A 17,993-nucleotide genomic window follows, 5' to 3' on the forward strand; every position below is an offset into this window, starting at 1 on the left:
CTATTTGGCTTTTACACAGTGTATGTTTCAACAATGAAGACAGTTTATAAGTTTTTATATTTCATCTAATTTTTTACTTGACATTGATAACAATATACTATTTGGATTCAATAATTATATTATTACACTTTTAACAATTTTTACCGAAAAATAATTCACATCCAAAGGAGTTTGCATCCTAAAATGTTCATTCCAAATTGATACTTTAACCGACAACATGGAGGCTTTCCACTTTTGATTATTACCTTCCGTGCATAATGCTGGTGACCTATATATCCTCCTAACCTTATTCTACCAAACATATTATTGACCTATTACAAAAAAATACCTAAAACCGTTCAATAAAAAAAAAGGCAATTTTTATATTTAGTTTCACTGGATAAACATTGAATTTATTCATTTTATTTGATCTTGGGTCGCATTGTTCTGCATATTAGTGTAATTTTTTTTGTGTTAGAGCCTCCATGGACTCATTATTAGTATGTTTAGTTGAGCTTCTGAAAAAGCGTTATTACTTTCTTTTGTCAAAGAGGTAATTCCTCCATGAACCGGAAAATCCTGGGACTCAAAATCAAATTTTATTTCATAGCTAGTAGATATTTTTATGAATGAATTGAATGTATTTATTTATTTTTAGACTGTTCCATATTCACGGTGGAAGGCGTGCAGCTATATCCAGAACAGTACTCGTCAATAAAGTGAAGCCGGTGACCACCTCTCTCAGGAAAAAACTTTAAACAATGACCATAGTCCATAGTCTCTTAGTTTTTCCTTAAAACATTGAAAAACTCGTTATGCACTATTGTTGCAATATTTTTTACTGTTTTACTGTTTAGTTTAATAAGAATTTATTATTGAATATACATTTTAGAATTTTTCTGAAACTTGATTGCCATATGAGATTTGAGCTGTTGGATATATTAATGAATTCATTTCTTTTTGAGAAACATTCTCTCCATCACAATATTTAACAAAAAAAAAATAGAAATCCTACTCCTGTTCAATTGTAAATTTATATTTCAATCACTAATAATGATTGATGAAGATGAGAAAATAATTTCGAATCTGACGCTAATCAAGTATGTTTGCAAGTCAGACTCATGAACCCACCGATCCCTGGTCTTGTCTGAATATTCTCGAGCTTCATCTCGATTTTTCAACTTTCCTTCAGGAGATTGATGGCACAAAGAATTTTACGGGTTTTCGGAAGTGAGTCCCCCAAAATTATTTTTGGATATTGTGAAATAAAATGTTCAGTGTTTGGTGAAACACTATCAAATTATAATCAGCAGAAGAGGCAATCCAACTTGAATATTTCATAAACACACCTTACGATTTATATCTCCACAAACTTTATTTAAAAAAAATATCGCGAACACAGTAGCTTTTTCTTGGCGAATTACGCACTCATGATTGAAATTAAAGTTTGTGGAGATCAAATCGTGAGGTGTAGTTTATGAAATTACTATGGATCTTCATCAAGTAACGGCCGAATCAATCTGAAAACCAAGTTGAATAGTTACATGTAATTACAAACATAATTACTAACTTCCGAAAATTCTAGTGGATAGTTTCAGAAGATCAAAGTACAGTATAGTTCAAGTAAACGATATAGTGCCTCCTACCTTCCACTAGTTCCAGCTCAGGAGTTGAGAAACTTGTGCGAGCTAAGGACTAACGAGGCCTTACCTTTTAACGTGTGATTCCTAACACGATTCCTAATCTGGGTAATCAAAAGCTTTTGTTCAGTAATTAGTCCCAGTATTCATGCTCAAAGGTCGAGATGAAAATCGACATCCTTCACTGGGACTGCCAAAAGAAGAGTCCTGACTACACAGGAAAGGAATTTGACAATTAGATATTATAATTCTATTGTTTTAGAATCATATTTACTCAGGTAGGTGTCTCCCCCAACTACCTTACTTTTATTTTTTTTTCACCAATTCTGAAGCAATCAATTTTTATCTTCATGATAAGGCTTGTTATAGTATACCTGGCAGTAATTCCCAATGGTATATCCGCTCAAAAAAAATAATTTTTCTGTTTTGAATTTGTTTAAACTTGAACTAAGCTAAAACTCCATAATAGTAGGCACTAACTTGTCAAAAATAGTATTCCATTAAAACGAAAACATTGTGATTCTATATATTTTATTATCTGCTATTAAAATCATACATACGCAGCTAAATGGTCATAGAATAACGGGCAACGTGTTTTATTCATCAAGAAAATTTCCTGCTAATGAAATGTATTCAACAGCATCAATGTTTATTGAATGACTTTTCACATATAGTCAGTGGGCATAGTTGAAGACTGGCTATACATCAAATCATCTGAAGGAACAATTCGTTCAGGCCAGTCTAAACTCCCCACATTCTAGGTTGATCGACGAACACCTATCAGAAAACAACAACTCCCCTGGCTAATACCACGAAAGGCGTTGGATTATATCCAGCAGGGTCAGTGCAGGATTCTTCACTGACGTTATTCCTGCATATGCTGTTGGCGATACAATTGCTGCAATAGATTTTCAATTATTGGAACACACTTGCAGACTGGTTTCAGGCTGTTTGGCCCCTCATCAGTGCATAAAGTCGATGATTTCCGATAATTGAAAATCGAATTCCTTCAGAGTATCCTTCCTCGAACTAGGCTGAAGCGGACAACAAACAACAGGATTATCATCGCCCCATCTGACTGTGAAAAAGATAACCAACCGCATATCCGAAATTTGCCCAATTCCTCGTATAAGGAAAGAAAACTTTTCACATAAACGAGGAATTTTTAATTAGGTATATTTGCGACTAAAATTTATAAATGGCAATCCAAGAAGTGAACATTGTTTTTGGCGACAGAGAGGTGAACATGTTTTATATTTGCAAACTGAATTTTCACTATATTTCTGAGAATGGATAATTTGAAATGGAAAATTTTAAAGCAGATAAATGAAGAAAGTGCGAACTCAAGATGACGGCAATTTTTGGCGAGAAACTGAAATTGTTCTCCCGTAATTTTGAAAATGACGTGCTATCTAAAGCGTCGGGGTGTTTGAATTGGGTCTTAGCCTCAACACTAACATGAGATATTGTAAATGCAGAACTGAAGACATTTATATAATAATCTTTATTTGAAATATAGTACACTAAAGTTCGGCGGTTCAATTTAGTTTTTGTTTGAAAAGATTTGAGAACTATAGTATAACAATTTTCAATTGAAGATAACTCATGTACAAATTGAACTGAGAGCTAACGGCAACAACGTTAAATGTTAGAACTAAATTCTTACCGGGGTCATTTTCATTGTCTATGCATCGCCATTGTAAATAATTGAAAAGTAAGATGATTCCATAAAATTTAACCCCCGTAACAAGATAGTTTCTGCATATCAATAGGATGTATGAGAGAATAGGTAAACCATTTCGTTAAATACTTTGAAACATCGGTGAACTGATCAACACTTCGCAGGTCTATTATATTCGCGTCCTTAAAATGCCATAACTAGTCATTCGGTTTCTTCATTATCAAGCGTCCTTATCTGCATAGGCGTAATGTGTTCTGTTTCTTGTGAAGGTGACTTTGTTTTGTATTCATTAAATAGACTGTTATATTTATTAACTTTAAAATATAAGATATAGTTGGCCGATACTTGTTTTTCAAAATATATCATAGATTTTCATCACATTCACACTTTATTGTGAGATAATTAGTTGACCTAGTCATTTATTAAACTCAGGTATAAATGTTCGTTAAACTCAGGTATAACTGTAATTTATTAGTTCCTAGAATATTATTAATTTCTAGGTAGATAGTAATATTTCAAAAAGTATATATAAATCACAATGTATGTAGAATTCAGTTTGTTAGTGAACACGCTTGAAAAAGCTACTGTGCAGCAAAACACGTGTTGCGGATTTGTTAATCTGTTTTAGTGAAAATCTCACAATAGTTTTTCAAAATACATCAACTTTAAAATAGTTTTTGAGGTAAGTAAACAACTGACAAATAGCTGAATAATATGATTGAATTTTATTATTTTTATAGTATTAAGATGGATGCCGTAGCAGGTCCAAGTAATATACAAAGAAAGCGGAAGTTTATGTCGTTAGAAGAAAAACAGATTGTCTGTAAAGTGTACGAAACTTTTGGTTGGGGGCCTCAAATGAATTTTGAAAAAATAAAATTCATACGTGAAATAAACTCGAGTTTAATGAATCGAAAGTGATTGAACTTGTAACCAAATACCTCTTATAAATGGTCGGTAAAATTCACTTGATGAATCAATATTACAGCTACCGGTCTGAGTCATGACCGGGTGAGAGAAAAATCGTATCTGCGTAATGTTTGGGTCAGTTTATGACAAAGAAAGTATTAGGAAAAAAGGAATAGAAACTCTTGTTTTCAATTTTACATAGTACGGCTCGAATAATCTAACGACTAATAACAGATTTCTACACATCTACTGCACATCTTGAGGGAGGGGCTTCTCACCGGCCATGACTCGGTCCAGCAGCTGTAATTACGCGATATCAAACCTCACTGCAGAGGGAAAACTGAATAAGAGCATTAATCAATCATAGTCAAAAAATTATTATTATACACACAAGGCAGGAATGGATAGATCCGTTGTTAGTGCGTATGCACTCGAGTCTAAAGCACAAGTATTTGTAACTAACGTTACTGCAGTTTCGTCCTATACGGACATTTTCGAACTTATACAATAAACTAACAATGATTCATTACATTCGCCATTATATACCACTCCTGTAGGTACTAATAGAAATAGAGGTACTTGACTTGATTGAGTACCTGAATTTACAGTTCACAATGCGAATGTTCCAATTTAAAAACCGGAGAGTAAATTAAATCGATTTGATCATTTAACAGGTTGCACCCGCAATGTTTATGCTTATGAATTTCCAAGGATTCTAAATAATTGAGTTTGCAACCTTTCCTTGCATAGTGCAGAATTTCCGTATCGTTTAGATTCGGAAACTTGTGGTTGCGTGCCAAGGAAATTTCGGCCACATTGTCCCACATAAACATTATTACACTCCGGACACTTGAGCTTATAAACTCCAGATTTTTCCAACTTGTCGACCTTATCTTTGGCATTGAAAAGGAAATGAGATAACCTGGCATGTGGTCTGAATGCATTTCCTTCTCAATGCAAAAGATGAGGTCGACAAGTTGGAAAAATCTGGGGTTTATAAGCTTAAGTGTCCGGAGTGTAATAGTGTTTATGTGGGACAATGTGGCCGAAATTTCCAAAAACGGTATGCTGAACATGAAAGGTCCTTCAGATTACGAAAAAATGATTCGATGTTTTCAAACCATTCCTTGGCATGCAACCACAAGTTTCCGAATTGAAACGATACGGAAATTCTGCATTATGCAAGGAAGGGTTGCAAACTCAATTATTTAGAATCCTTGGAAATTCACAAGCATAATTTTCATTATGATTTCCTACCACGTAGTAACGGCTACATCCATAGTTGTTGCTGTTAGTTGTGAATGTAAATAATAGTTGTAAATGCAACGAAGTATAAAAGTTGTAACTCTAGCGCACACCTACCATGCACGCAGTACAATGCTTAAATGAAAAACTGATTTAAACCCATCTCAGTGAAATTTATTAATTTTTCCTTGTAATAGATAAATATTTTCACAATTTTCATGAATCTTCAATAACTGAAGATATCTGATGAATTAATTCACTCCCTCATAGGATGATGATTGTATTTGGGAACCAAAAACAGAAGTGTTCCCAATCTCCTCTCCACATAAATTTGGAATTTAACCAGTCATTTTCATATCAACAACATTTAATTGCATCTTCATGGTCAAATTAGATTAACCTGTTGAATTATTGAATTATATGTGCCAGCCATGTTAGAATAAATATAAATGTTAAATGATACACGATTTTATTGTCTCTCGATTCTTAAGTACTTAGTGTATGTGTTTTGGATATGTGTTTGTCACCTCAGCGTCACAATCTCGACGACATTGTAAGTGTGACATTGTATATGTATGTATATGTATGTATGTATATATATATATATATATATATATATATATATATATATATATATATATATATATATATATATATATATATATATATATAAATCGAGAAAGGTTAATGCAGTCAAGCTGCTGGAAAATAATTTACTGACGATGCCCAATAGGCTGAAACAGCTGTCTACCGGTGGCTCTTAAATTGAAATCAATATGAGAATGATCAGAGAGTACTTTTCCACGGTCAGCAATTTGGTGTACCGTATCCGGGTACTTCTGCTTTGAAGCCATTTTCAAGAACCACTTGATACTGAAGTTACATGGCTCCACGACGGAATCGACTGGCTTTGTTCAGTTCCAAGTAAATACTGATAACCTTGACAGTTGGGAAGTTTTTCAATCTCAATGGCTTCACGAATTATCCTAAAGAGTTTTCTTCGTAGCAATGGTGTTGGTGTTTTCGAAGCTTATTGTGTGGCTTGTTTGAAGAGGGATAAGGCTGGATCTGATTGGCAACAGCTAGTTCGTGTTCATAGGCTCTGGTGTAAATTCTTCTATTGGTCTGGCCGATGTAAGTTCTGGGGCAGGATGAACATGGTATTTCATGTATACTCTGTGCGTCATTGCGCATCATGTCCTTGGGTGTTCGTAAAAGAGTGGAGATTTGATTGTTGGCTGTGAATACTGTTCTTACGTTATGCCTCTTCAGCGTTCAGCATATTTTGTCGGTGACTCCATGGATGTAAGGGAGAAACCTCTTTTGGCTGGTCAGTCTTTTCATCGGATAGTTCGAGGGTGGGTTTGCTGTCGATCATTGGATTTGAATGTTCGGCTGGTGGTTGGAGAAAATTTGCAAGATACTTGGCAAGGGCGTGTGTTGGTGATCCAAATTCGCTAACGATGGGACAAAACCCTCTTCGTTCCACCTTGTTTGTATGGTCTTCCTAAAATACACAAACCAAAACATCGCTATGTCTGGTTTGTGTATTTTTATTTCTGGAAAATCTTTTCTTCCTTTCAGTGGGAATGTTGGAATTGTTGATGAGTGCTTTGGTCTTTTTTTCAAAGTATGTGGTTTGGTCTCTGGAGTTTAGTTGGTATTCTGGAGAGTCGAGTAATGTCGTCTTCTTGTCGATGTAGTCTGTAGTATTGAGTACCACCGTGACATTACCTTCCGCTGTCGGAAGGACAACTATATTTGGGTTGAATTTCACTAGTTCGGACTAGTTCTTTTTTACTTGTTTCAGGGATTTCAAATCATTTTATATAGTAGACAATGGAAGTCCGAACTAGTGAAATTCATCAAGAAACATTGTCAATCACCTTCAAACAAATATATTTGGGTTATTGTTTAGGTTTTTGAGGGATAGTCTCCCTGCTGGGGTAATATCAGGTTTCGAAGATTTTGCTCTTTTCAGTGTGTTGGCGATGTCTTGCCGTGTTTCTTCAGTTAGGGTTTCAGGAAAATTTATTTATTTGTTCATCAACGGGTAACACCCAATTAAGTTTAAGAGATTTCACAATAAATTATATGAATACAACAAATAATTACATCTAACTTACTTGCTAAAAGTAAAACTAATTTAGTAATAAAAAAAATAACAATGAGAAAATAAATTTACCGAATTGAAATATTAATTAAATAAATGAATGATTAAGAAAAATTCAATAATTGAGGATGTTAATGTCTATATTTACTACCATTTATAATTTATTTCTGAGCAAGCGTAATGCAAACTTAAATGTTGTTTCGTTCAATGAAAAGAAGTCCACATCGACTTTATTACCACCAATAGCAACTCTAAACAGGGGAGAGTGTTTACCGTAGTTACAACGATGAAAATCTATTGCAAATGTTTCTGTATTCTTCTAGAAGGAACATGTAAGCCAATTTGTGCTAGCAATGCAGGGCAGTTAATAAGAGAATTTAATAATTGGAATAAGAGTTTAAAGTCAGTTTCCACTCTATGACTACTTAGCTTCATTATATCTGCAACCCTACGAATATCATCTAATGAATGGTCCTTCAAGGGCATTTTTAACTTGAACGCCAAAAATTTAAGAAATTTGTTTTGTACCCGTTCAATGTTAAGTGCAGGACTTTCATAGGTGGGTGACCATATGGAACTGCAATAATCTGAAATATTTATAATGTAGGTGAAAGTCCAGTTTTTTATCCATCACTACTCCTAAATCGGTTACAAATTCAACACGTGTTAAAAGTTCTCCCGATATGTAGCAATCATAGTTTACAGGTGTAAGTATTCGATAGTACAACATACATTTACATTTATTCACGTTGAGATTCATATCATTTTGTGAACACCATTCAATAATCTGTTTAAATCTGTCTGTAATACTAGTCAATCATCTGGTGTTTGAATTGTCTTGAACATTTTTAACTAATCTGCAAAAAGTAAGATGTCAGTATAATTTAAGTTAACTCTGATATTATTAATAAAAATGTTGAAATGAAACGGCCCTAGATGGCTTCCTTGTGGTACACCTGATAAAACATTAATTTCGTGAGATATGTATTCCTTGACTTTTACATATTGAGATCTGTTACTAATATAGCTTATCAGCCATTCCAATAGTTTTCCACAAAATCCAATTGCTTTCAATTTCTCACATAAAATTGAATGGTTCACTGTGTCAAATGCTTTGGAAAAGTCAGTATAAATGACATCTACTGATGTTTCTCCTCCAAAGCATCAATACTGTGAAAATAACAGTAAGTTGGAAGTTGTTGATCTGCCTCTGGTAAAGCCATGCTGTTCATCTGTAAGAACTTGATTAACTGAATCAGTGCTATACCCAAGTGCTTGAGTCCACATACTGTGGACTCAAGCACTTTAGGTATAGCACTGATAATACTTATTGGGCGATAATTCTGTATATTAGCTTTATCCACACCACATACTGTGGACTCAAGCACTTTGGGTATAGCACTGATAATACTTATTGGGCGATAATTCTGTATATTAGCTTTATCCCCAGATTTATGAATAGGTGTAATGAAGCTTGATTTCCAGTATAGAGGAAATATACCTAATTTCAGAGAAGAAGAGAAAAGCGCTAATAATGGTTTTGCAAGTGTAAATCGCAGTTTTTCAATAAAATATTTGGTATTCCATCCGGACCAGGACCTTTAATAATGTGTAATTTCCCTAGCTCGGTTAGAATCGTTCCCAGACAGTGCAGTTACTTATGTGGAGGGTATTATCGTAATTAATTTCTGGTATATTAGTCAGCTCATTAGGTTCATAAATAGATTGAAATTCTATAGCAAAATTATTTACAATATCATTACAATTTTCAAAATACTGATCACCTAAATACATATTTTCGGGCAGACCAGGATTAAACTGATTATGACAATCTGTAAGTCAAATGATATGAAATTAAGACTAAATTAATTCTAGGAATTCTTGAATTGAGCAAGGGCACAGAAATAACAAGTCTTTTTTTAATTTGTCTTTCAAATGTATAAATTGGCAGAGTTCTTAGATTGTATGGGAGAAAATTGTACAGGTACAACCCAAAAGTAACACACGTCAATTAGAATGTCGAGAATTCATTTCCGGCAGGTCTTTGTTCTATACCTGTCCAGGTACATAAATGCTGAGCTCGAACAGCAAGGTCATCAGTGTTCACTTGGAAGTGAACAAAGCCAGTGGGGTCAGGGGTCAGGTAAACTACGATCCTGTCGTGGAGCCATGTAACTTCAGTTTCAAGTGGTTCATGAAAATGGCTTCAAAGCAGAAGTCGAAACGTCCGAAACATTGATATAAACTTGGGTTGGTGAGGTGGAGATCCCGTCTAATGTTCTGGATGGTTTTTCAAATAAGGGCGAACCTGGATCGATCAATAATTCGTCTAATATACAAGTATTTATTATAATAATTTATCTTCAATAACACCAAAACCATATATACCTTACCCCTTGCCTCTCACGTGAACCTACGACAGAAAAGCAACAACTAACCCAGCTATTGACGCGCAGAAATCTGAAGTAAAACCATTAGGAAGCTATGCATCATCTTCCATTTGGAAGATTTGTCGCAAACAACTTCCTATATATGAAAGGCAGAAATTGATTTCGTTTGGTCGGGACGACCACCGATAGACCGGTTTCGGAGTACTTGCCCCTCGTCAGTACTGGGAAGGTCATTTCAAATGAAATTAATTTCTGATTCTCATATATAGGAAGTTATTTGCGATGAATCTTCCAAATGGAAGACGTTGCACAGGTGCCTGATGGTTTTACTTCAGCTTTCTGTGCGATATTAGTTGGGTTAGTTGTTGTTTTTCCGCCGGGTGTATACCACAAGAGGCAAGCGCGCGATTCATTAACCAAGTTAGTAGGAGATGATATCCCCTGACGATGCTAACATGGTTGGCGCGACGAGAAAATATTTTTGTTCTGGTATGGGAAAATTGTTTTCCATAAATTCATTTCATGCCACAGGTTCCAATTCTATCCATCAAGTCCAATAACATGTTTAGTCATAATACAAAAATCTAAACCCCCACTATGAATATATTACAATAACAAATAAAATAGTAGGTTGGGCCCTTTCAGATTGTGAGATGCAAAATCTTCACAAATCAGTAGTAACGGTGACATTTGCCATATACCTGATAAAAAAATAATTGTTCATATGCGCAAAATAAAACTATAACTTTGTGGTTTCAATTATCCCTACGAGCTTTCTTCTTACTTGTTTTCTTTGTTATCCTAGTTTCTGTCCAGACATCTGCAAAATAAAACAAACACATTTTTATGTTGATACTATTCATTTCTTTGACTATTTCCCAGCATACCTCCTGATGATACTATTACTTTAGTAATAGAATTATTAGATAAAGATAGAGTGAACCCAGTCATAAAATGAGAAATCATTGACCTTCTGTCTCAAACAAAATTATTTTCAATTTAACAACAATATTTATTCCTCCTCAAAAGATTTAATTATGGGAAATCCATTAAGCCCTTTACTTGCAGAAATGTTCATGGATATTCTAGAAAAGTCGATCTTTAAACATTCTTTGATTAAGAATTTCTTGTATTGGCGTAGATATGTGGATGACGTTTTGGTATGTTTTACAGGTACTAAGAAACAATTAGATACTTTTCATAGGGATATTAACAAAATTCATGAAAACATTGAATTCACTATTGAAGTAGAAGCAGACAACTCAATCAATTTCTTGGACTTAACAATTAGTAGAATGAACAACAAGCATGATTTTTCAATTTATCACAAACCGTCCTATACAGATATTAATACTATGCACTACGATTCTACCCATTCTTATCAACACAAAGTAGCAGCTTATAATAGAATGATTCACAGATTAGTCAATGTTCCTCTTTCAATAGATAATTTTATCAAGCAAATTGCGGTTAACAATGGGTTTAAAGCCGAATTAATAAACAAAATACTTACCAAGAAGGTTTATGCAAAAGCGATTTGAGACGTTTTTTCTATTGATAAGGTAGATAATCAAAATTATAGAGCTTTGACGTATTTTGGACAACCAACGGAAAAGTGGCTTCATTTTTGAGGAAACGAGATATTGAAATTGCATATAGAACAAGTAATACTTTGGGAAAGTTAGTTAAACATAAGAAACATCCAAGAAATCAGGAGTATATAAATTAAACTGTGGAACGTGTCCTGAGGTATATATTGGTCAAACAAGCAGAACATTGAGGAATCAAATCCAGGAACATCATACGAGTTACGTAAATAAAAAAACAAATTCAACATAATCAAATAATCTAGAAGAAAATCATATCTTTCACGAAGAGTTCGCACATAGAAAATAAATATTTGAAACTGAATCATTTGGAAGCAATGGAAATTAATAAACCTAAAAATTTAAACATTCTAATGAATGACCAAGTGGATCTGAATAGATCACCATAATGGGGAATGTTCCTCAATTTGGGTTATTACAGCAAATGCAAGTTTGAACAAAATAAAGTTGAGTTTAATTCATGAGTTTTTCAAAATCACTTCGAAAATTATTCAAATTGATGTTTCAAATGTTGGGTTTTAATTTTTAAAGGGATTTGTTTCTAATTCACATATTGGCAACAGCGCCTATATCAAGTTGAAATAATTTATATGTACCTAGATATTCTACTTTAAAAAAGGAAAATTATCTTTATAAATCAACACTTAAGGCAAAATATAAATTATAGTTCAATACCACCTCCATAAGCCACATAAACAACAGTTGTTTTGTTATTTATTTATATAGAGGAAGATAGGTTAGGTGCACAAAATGTCATATGTCACAGAATGTCTCGGAACTCGGAACATAAGTAAACAAAACAGCACACCTATGAAATATGTCATCTTTGTTTGTCTCATACAGGTAACAGATTCATTCTTCTTTATTAGTTATAACCTATGTTGCCAAATGGTGAAATAGAAAAGAATCCCTTTAAATGTTGAATGCATTATTTCATTCCTCTTTTATAAGTATTTAAATAATTTCTTGAAGAAAAAGGTTGAATGATAAGTTTAAAATGCGTTGTTTTAGAGCTCTTTTATGAAAACTACTTGATTTTCGTCAGGAGGAACATTCCCCATTGAACTTGTTTTCTTAAAAACCCAGAAAGAGTTATTATTGATGTAGATGTGAGATAATATGCTTCAGGTACCTTAGGTAGAGGTTTAGGTAATTTTTTGGAAGTAGTCTCAATTACAGTTACCTGTAGTTTATAAATATTAGTGTAAGAAACAACTAGAAGTATTCAAAATACTTGATGAAGCTACTGTGCTAGCGAAACATGTGATATATTTTTCAAAAAAAGTTTGTGGAGATCAAATCGTGAGGTGTAGTTTTTGAAATTACTACAGATCTTCATCAAGTAACGGCCGAATCAATCAGAAAAAAAAACATTTCTTAGACTGTAATGTACGAGTGTGTACATTAGTATTTTAAGTGTGGACTAGTTACTTTATGCCCCAATGAAATGGGTATCTCACGCCACTCTAAATAAACTCTGGCGGACTATGTTTTTATGCACCCTCATGGTATGGGTATCAAATAAAGATTGCTGAAAACATACAAAAAATAACATGTCTTCCATCTAAATCCGAAAGGGCGGACCGTGAAAGTTGGCGGACTAGTTATTTTATGTACAGCTGCCGGACTGAGTCATGGCCAGTGAAAAGCCCCTCCCTCAAGATGTGCAGTAGATGTGTAGAAATCTGTTATCAGTCTGTTAGATTATTCGTGCCGTAAACATCCAAATTAAGACCGCATTCAGTTAGTGATGGATTTTAAAAGTGAATTGCATAAACATATTTCAAATACCGCCCCAAACTTTACGCAGATACAATTTCTCCCACCGGCCACGACTCAGTATGGTAGCTGTATGTGGGTATCAAATAAAAGAGTTTGCAAAAACACTTGTGAGACTAATCATGATCCCTATGAAATAGAGATGCATTGGTAGGATAGAATACAGCTTTATTTTCAGGAATGACAACCACAGTGAACTTACCTCTAAGAGCATCCCACAGTAATCAAAATTAATGAAAATTGTGTCAGGTACAAGTGATTGAATCAATCTAGGAACTTGAAGACAATTATTTGTATGGGTTGAAATATTAAAAGCATTTGTATAAATTAAAATATTAAAATAAAAAAAAGTGGTTTAAAAAGATTTGTGTCTTATTCTACTTGCAGGTTCGCTTCGCAAGAATATATATTCTCCCAAATATTTTTTAATAGAGTAAGGTTCTAGATCCACTAAAATATTGATTATAAGCCTTTTGTATACTTTTAGTTTATATTCTTCTTTAACTGTTGTTGGAAATTTATTGAAGAACCTAATAATGCATATTATGTATGCATACATACCTAACACATGCATACTCTGGAGTCTTTTCCGTTTGTCACACTCTACGAATGAATAAATACTCAGAGAAAATTATAAATGCGGCTTCCAAGACTACACAGAAACAGCAGAAAACCCAAAATACACCAGTCATAACAACAGACAAAATCAGCAGAATTCTCTGCCAACACAACATAGCAACTTTATTCGAACCAGAACAGAAAATGAGGTCCATGCTCCGTAATGCAAAGGAGCATGGACCACACTAGCAGTGAAGAGAAAAGTCACGTTTTCTCTTTTCCAAACATGTATTGGCGACAGGACACAACATCAATTTCAAGAACACAAAAATACTAGCAAGCAATGAAATCTTCTTCTCTCGAACAATCAGAGAGGCCATCGAACTTGAAAAATGACAGTAATATGAACAAGAGGGATGATGCGCGAGGATTACCAACAATATGGGGATCCGTTTTATCGCTTCACAGCAAACAGACGGCTCAACCCCAGAAGCAAAATTCAGCACATGACAATACAGGTAGGATAACAAAGGCAGCTCAGGCAATAGGGCCAAGACAGATAGTCGAGCAAACCCAGGCAGTGGTAGCAACCCAGGTAAATGGGAACATCCATCCCTTTAAATTAAGACACAGAATTCAAATGAATTATTCTAGTTGTAAAACTACAGACATCATCAGAAGATGGCAAATGAGACTTTGCCGAAACGTTGTGAAAATAACCCTTATGAGGATAAAATACACAGAACATGAGCGAAATCCGATATGTATGTATGTATATATATATGTATGTATATATATATATGTTTTTCTCATTTTGTCTTCAATCGAGGACTGCCTGCCCGGTACTGACGATGCCCAATAGACTGAAACAGCTGTCTATCGGTGGCTCTTAAATTGAAATCAATATGGGAATGATCAAAGAGTACTTATCTATTTATTTTATATATATTTATATTATTTATATTTATATATATATATATATATATATATATATATATATATATATATATATATATATATATAAATATAAATAAATAAATATATATATATATATATATATATATATATAAATAAATAAATATATATATATATATATATATATATATATAGTGTGTGTGTGCAATTTCTGAGTAATAATCAATTCAGAATTATTGAAATCTTTTCAACTACCAGTACTTAAGAGATCAGTTAGTGATTTCTGGTCAACCAATATTGAGTATTAGAAAATCTCAGAGTACGACATACATTTCAATAATCAGAATTGAAGTTATATAATCATTATTTACCAGGGGTCAATAGTTTCTCAGAAGTTACTGGTGTTGAACCAGAAATGTACGAGAAAAAACTATAAGGGTGCTCAAAAACTTACCCCCGAGCTCGTCAAAAACAGCAGCTGCTTCATTAGATATAAATGCATCTTGTGTAGGACAAGTATCAGCAGAGGTTTCAAGTGAAAGTGGTTCTGGACAATTGACCAACATCATTTTTACTTCGGGTTCATCTGATCGATTATAGACTTCTTTTCTGATTTCTTTCCCCTTCTTTTCATTTTCTGCCTCTAATTTTTCCTCAATAATATTAATTTCAACATCAATTACTTTTGGTTTGGTGGAATTCTGATCAATGTTTATGTCACTCTCTTTTGATTCTTCATTTATAACAATTTCAACTTTTTTTTCTGTTTCCTCTTTCTCAGGTTTCTTCACTTTTTTCTCCTTTTTTTCAGACGATTGGTCTCCCTTCTTTTTCTTGTCGGATTTTGTAAGAACTGTTTCCCAGTTACCATCATCAAAATCAACAGGTTTTTCTAAAACTTTCTTTACATTCCTCTTGTTTTTTATATCCTCATTACTTTTCACTTTATTGGGTTCATTTTTTTTATTTTTTTCCAGTTGTTTGTTATCTATTTTTCTTTCTTTCTGTTCCAGTTTAACATCCAATTGCTCCTTTCCTGGTGATTTTTTGGATTCTTTTTCATTTTTTATCTCCCCACTGGTGACAAACCCACTAGATGTCGTTTTCTAAAACAAAGGGATTTGTTCACTAACGAATGAATTACAACTAATTCATTTGTTGTACCGGATATTTGGAACATAATATGAAAGTGGTTTATTAGTAGTTTATTCTTTCAGAAATCTAAATTTTGAACACTGAAAACATTTTTTGTGTTATAATAAATTCTAATATTTATATTACTCATTTACTTTTCAGATTAATTTTAGTCATTAACTTCATATCATAATAACAAAATTCTATACCGCGTATTATGACAATGAAACTTGAATTGCATGGAGTGTTCTGCTATAGAGGTAAATGAAAAACTGTATAGTAACTTATACAGTGCATTATATTTAAAACGAGCCACCCTGAATAACTTTAGGTACAATGATTTTTCAGGAAAAATAAAAAAAACACGTCAACAATAGTATACAGGGAGACACATTTTGACATATTCACATTTGATGTTACTTTCCCTATCGCACCTCCAGAGCATGTCACCAATTGTTTTTAAATGGATCACCCTATATTGTTTCGCATTATTAGATGCTCTATAATGAGCAGATTTCAACAAAGTATAAAACATATGGTCTGTAGCTTATGGTTCAGGAGCTACAAATTATTTGAGTTGAACACTTGCCACCCTGAATAACTTTTGAAACAATGATTTGCAGGAAAAATAAAAAAACAGGTCAACAATTACAGGAGGCCACATTTTGAAATAATCGTTCATTCTAGAGACAAATATGGAAGCAACAAATCAGAAAAAGAGATTTTTTTATTAATTCTTGAATCAAAATTTGATGACTGGACAATGTGAGGAAAAACAATTTCTCTAGTAAATGTTCAAAAACGTTTCCACCAACTATTCATTGCCGCCCTCACACCCTTGAGAATATCGGGAGTTATTTCTCTGCAATGCCTCATGATATTCTCTCTCAAATCTTCTAATGTTGATTCTCATACACTTTAGATTTCAAATGACCCCATGGCAAGAAATTTACAGGAGTGAGATCCGAAGAACTTGAAGGCCATTTTGTAAGACCTCTTCTGCCAATCCAGCGACCAGGAAAATGATCATCCAAATATTGTCGCACTGAGCTGCATAATGAGGAAGTGCACTATCCTGTTGAAAAACTATTTCGTTTTCGAATAAATTTATATTCTCCTCAATTTCCCTTATTGATGCACGGTATTATTCGATTCTCCAACACATCCAAATATTCATTATTAGTCAACTAGTCACTGGTCACCTAAAATTCCTGTCCAAACATTCAGTTTTTGAGGTCGTTAGGTATGAACTTGACATTATAAATGAGGATTTGTATCACTCCAATATCGACAATTTTGCCGTCATTTGTTACATTGGAATACATACATAGAAATGTTGCTACAAAATCCAAATTCTTTGAGACTAATCAATATTTTTCTGCAACTGATATGAAAATACTAATGAACTTGTAGGAGACAAGGCCTGGAAGTGACTGCATGCATTTTTTTCGCATGATTCAAACTATGTGACAAATATGGCTTACTTGGTAGTTTATTCATAGACCGATATTTTTGCTATAAGGGTTCAAAGAGCCAACAAATGTTCAGTAAACCTGGAGCGCAGAGACTTTCCTTCTTTATGAATTAGCTTCATTTTGAATAACTTCAGATAAGTATTCAGAAAAAACTCCGTCAGTCAATGAAGACGATAGATATTTTTTATTTGAATTTACCTTTTCTTTGGGTTTTCGTTTCTTTCCAATCAACTTTCTATCCTCATTAGTAAGTTTGTCAAAAGGTGGTTGCTCAGCAGACTTGAACCCAAAAGTAAATACTAAAATTGCTCCAACTATTATTAAAACTATAAATGCTATTGGAATACTCAATACATATTGGTTAGAATTTTCCTGAACTATTTCCATTCTATTATTTTATGTTCTAAACAATCACAGCTGCCACGAAGTATGAACGTTTCTAAGCCACGATATCAATCAGCAACAGTGTTACCACACCACCAAGTCAAAATAATTATCTGTAGCTTATTATTAAAATAACCGGTAGATTCCTATATTTTATCTGTGTAGAGTCAGACACTTGCGCATG

General features: G+C 33.6%; 2 protein-coding genes across 3 annotated transcripts in view; one reads left to right on the forward strand and one right to left on the reverse strand.

The window, feature by feature from the left end:
* Eip63E (cyclin dependent kinase Eip63E) overlaps positions 1-875 on the forward strand; it is a 45,161-nt gene extending 44,286 nt beyond the window's left edge. For both annotated transcript variants that reach the window (XM_074173546.1, XM_074173545.1), the window contains one exon: positions 638-875. In XM_074173546.1, the coding sequence (XP_074029647.1) occupies positions 638-702 (65 nt within the window). In that variant the 3' untranslated portion in view covers positions 703-875. The remainder of the gene's footprint in view (positions 1-637) is intronic.
* A 9,022-nt stretch (positions 876-9,897) lies between these two features.
* On the reverse strand, positions 9,898-17,911 carry LOC111505167 (uncharacterized). Its single transcript, XM_023159934.2, has 3 exons — positions 17,624-17,911; positions 15,271-15,922; positions 9,898-10,777 (listed from the first exon to the last, which is right to left on the reverse strand). The coding sequence occupies exons 1-3, from the start codon at positions 17,810-17,812 to the stop codon at positions 10,713-10,715; spliced, it is 906 nt and encodes a 301-aa protein (XP_023015702.2). The 5' UTR covers positions 17,813-17,911; the 3' UTR covers positions 9,898-10,712.
* Positions 17,912-17,993: the final 82 nt, after the last annotated feature.

This window comes from Leptinotarsa decemlineata, unplaced genomic scaffold (genome assembly GCF_025532065.1).
Source record: "Leptinotarsa decemlineata unplaced genomic scaffold, Ldec_3_MD MMD2_tig00000251_RagTag_RagTag, whole genome shotgun sequence".
NCBI classification, from domain to species: domain Eukaryota; kingdom Metazoa; phylum Arthropoda; class Insecta; order Coleoptera; family Chrysomelidae; genus Leptinotarsa; species Leptinotarsa decemlineata.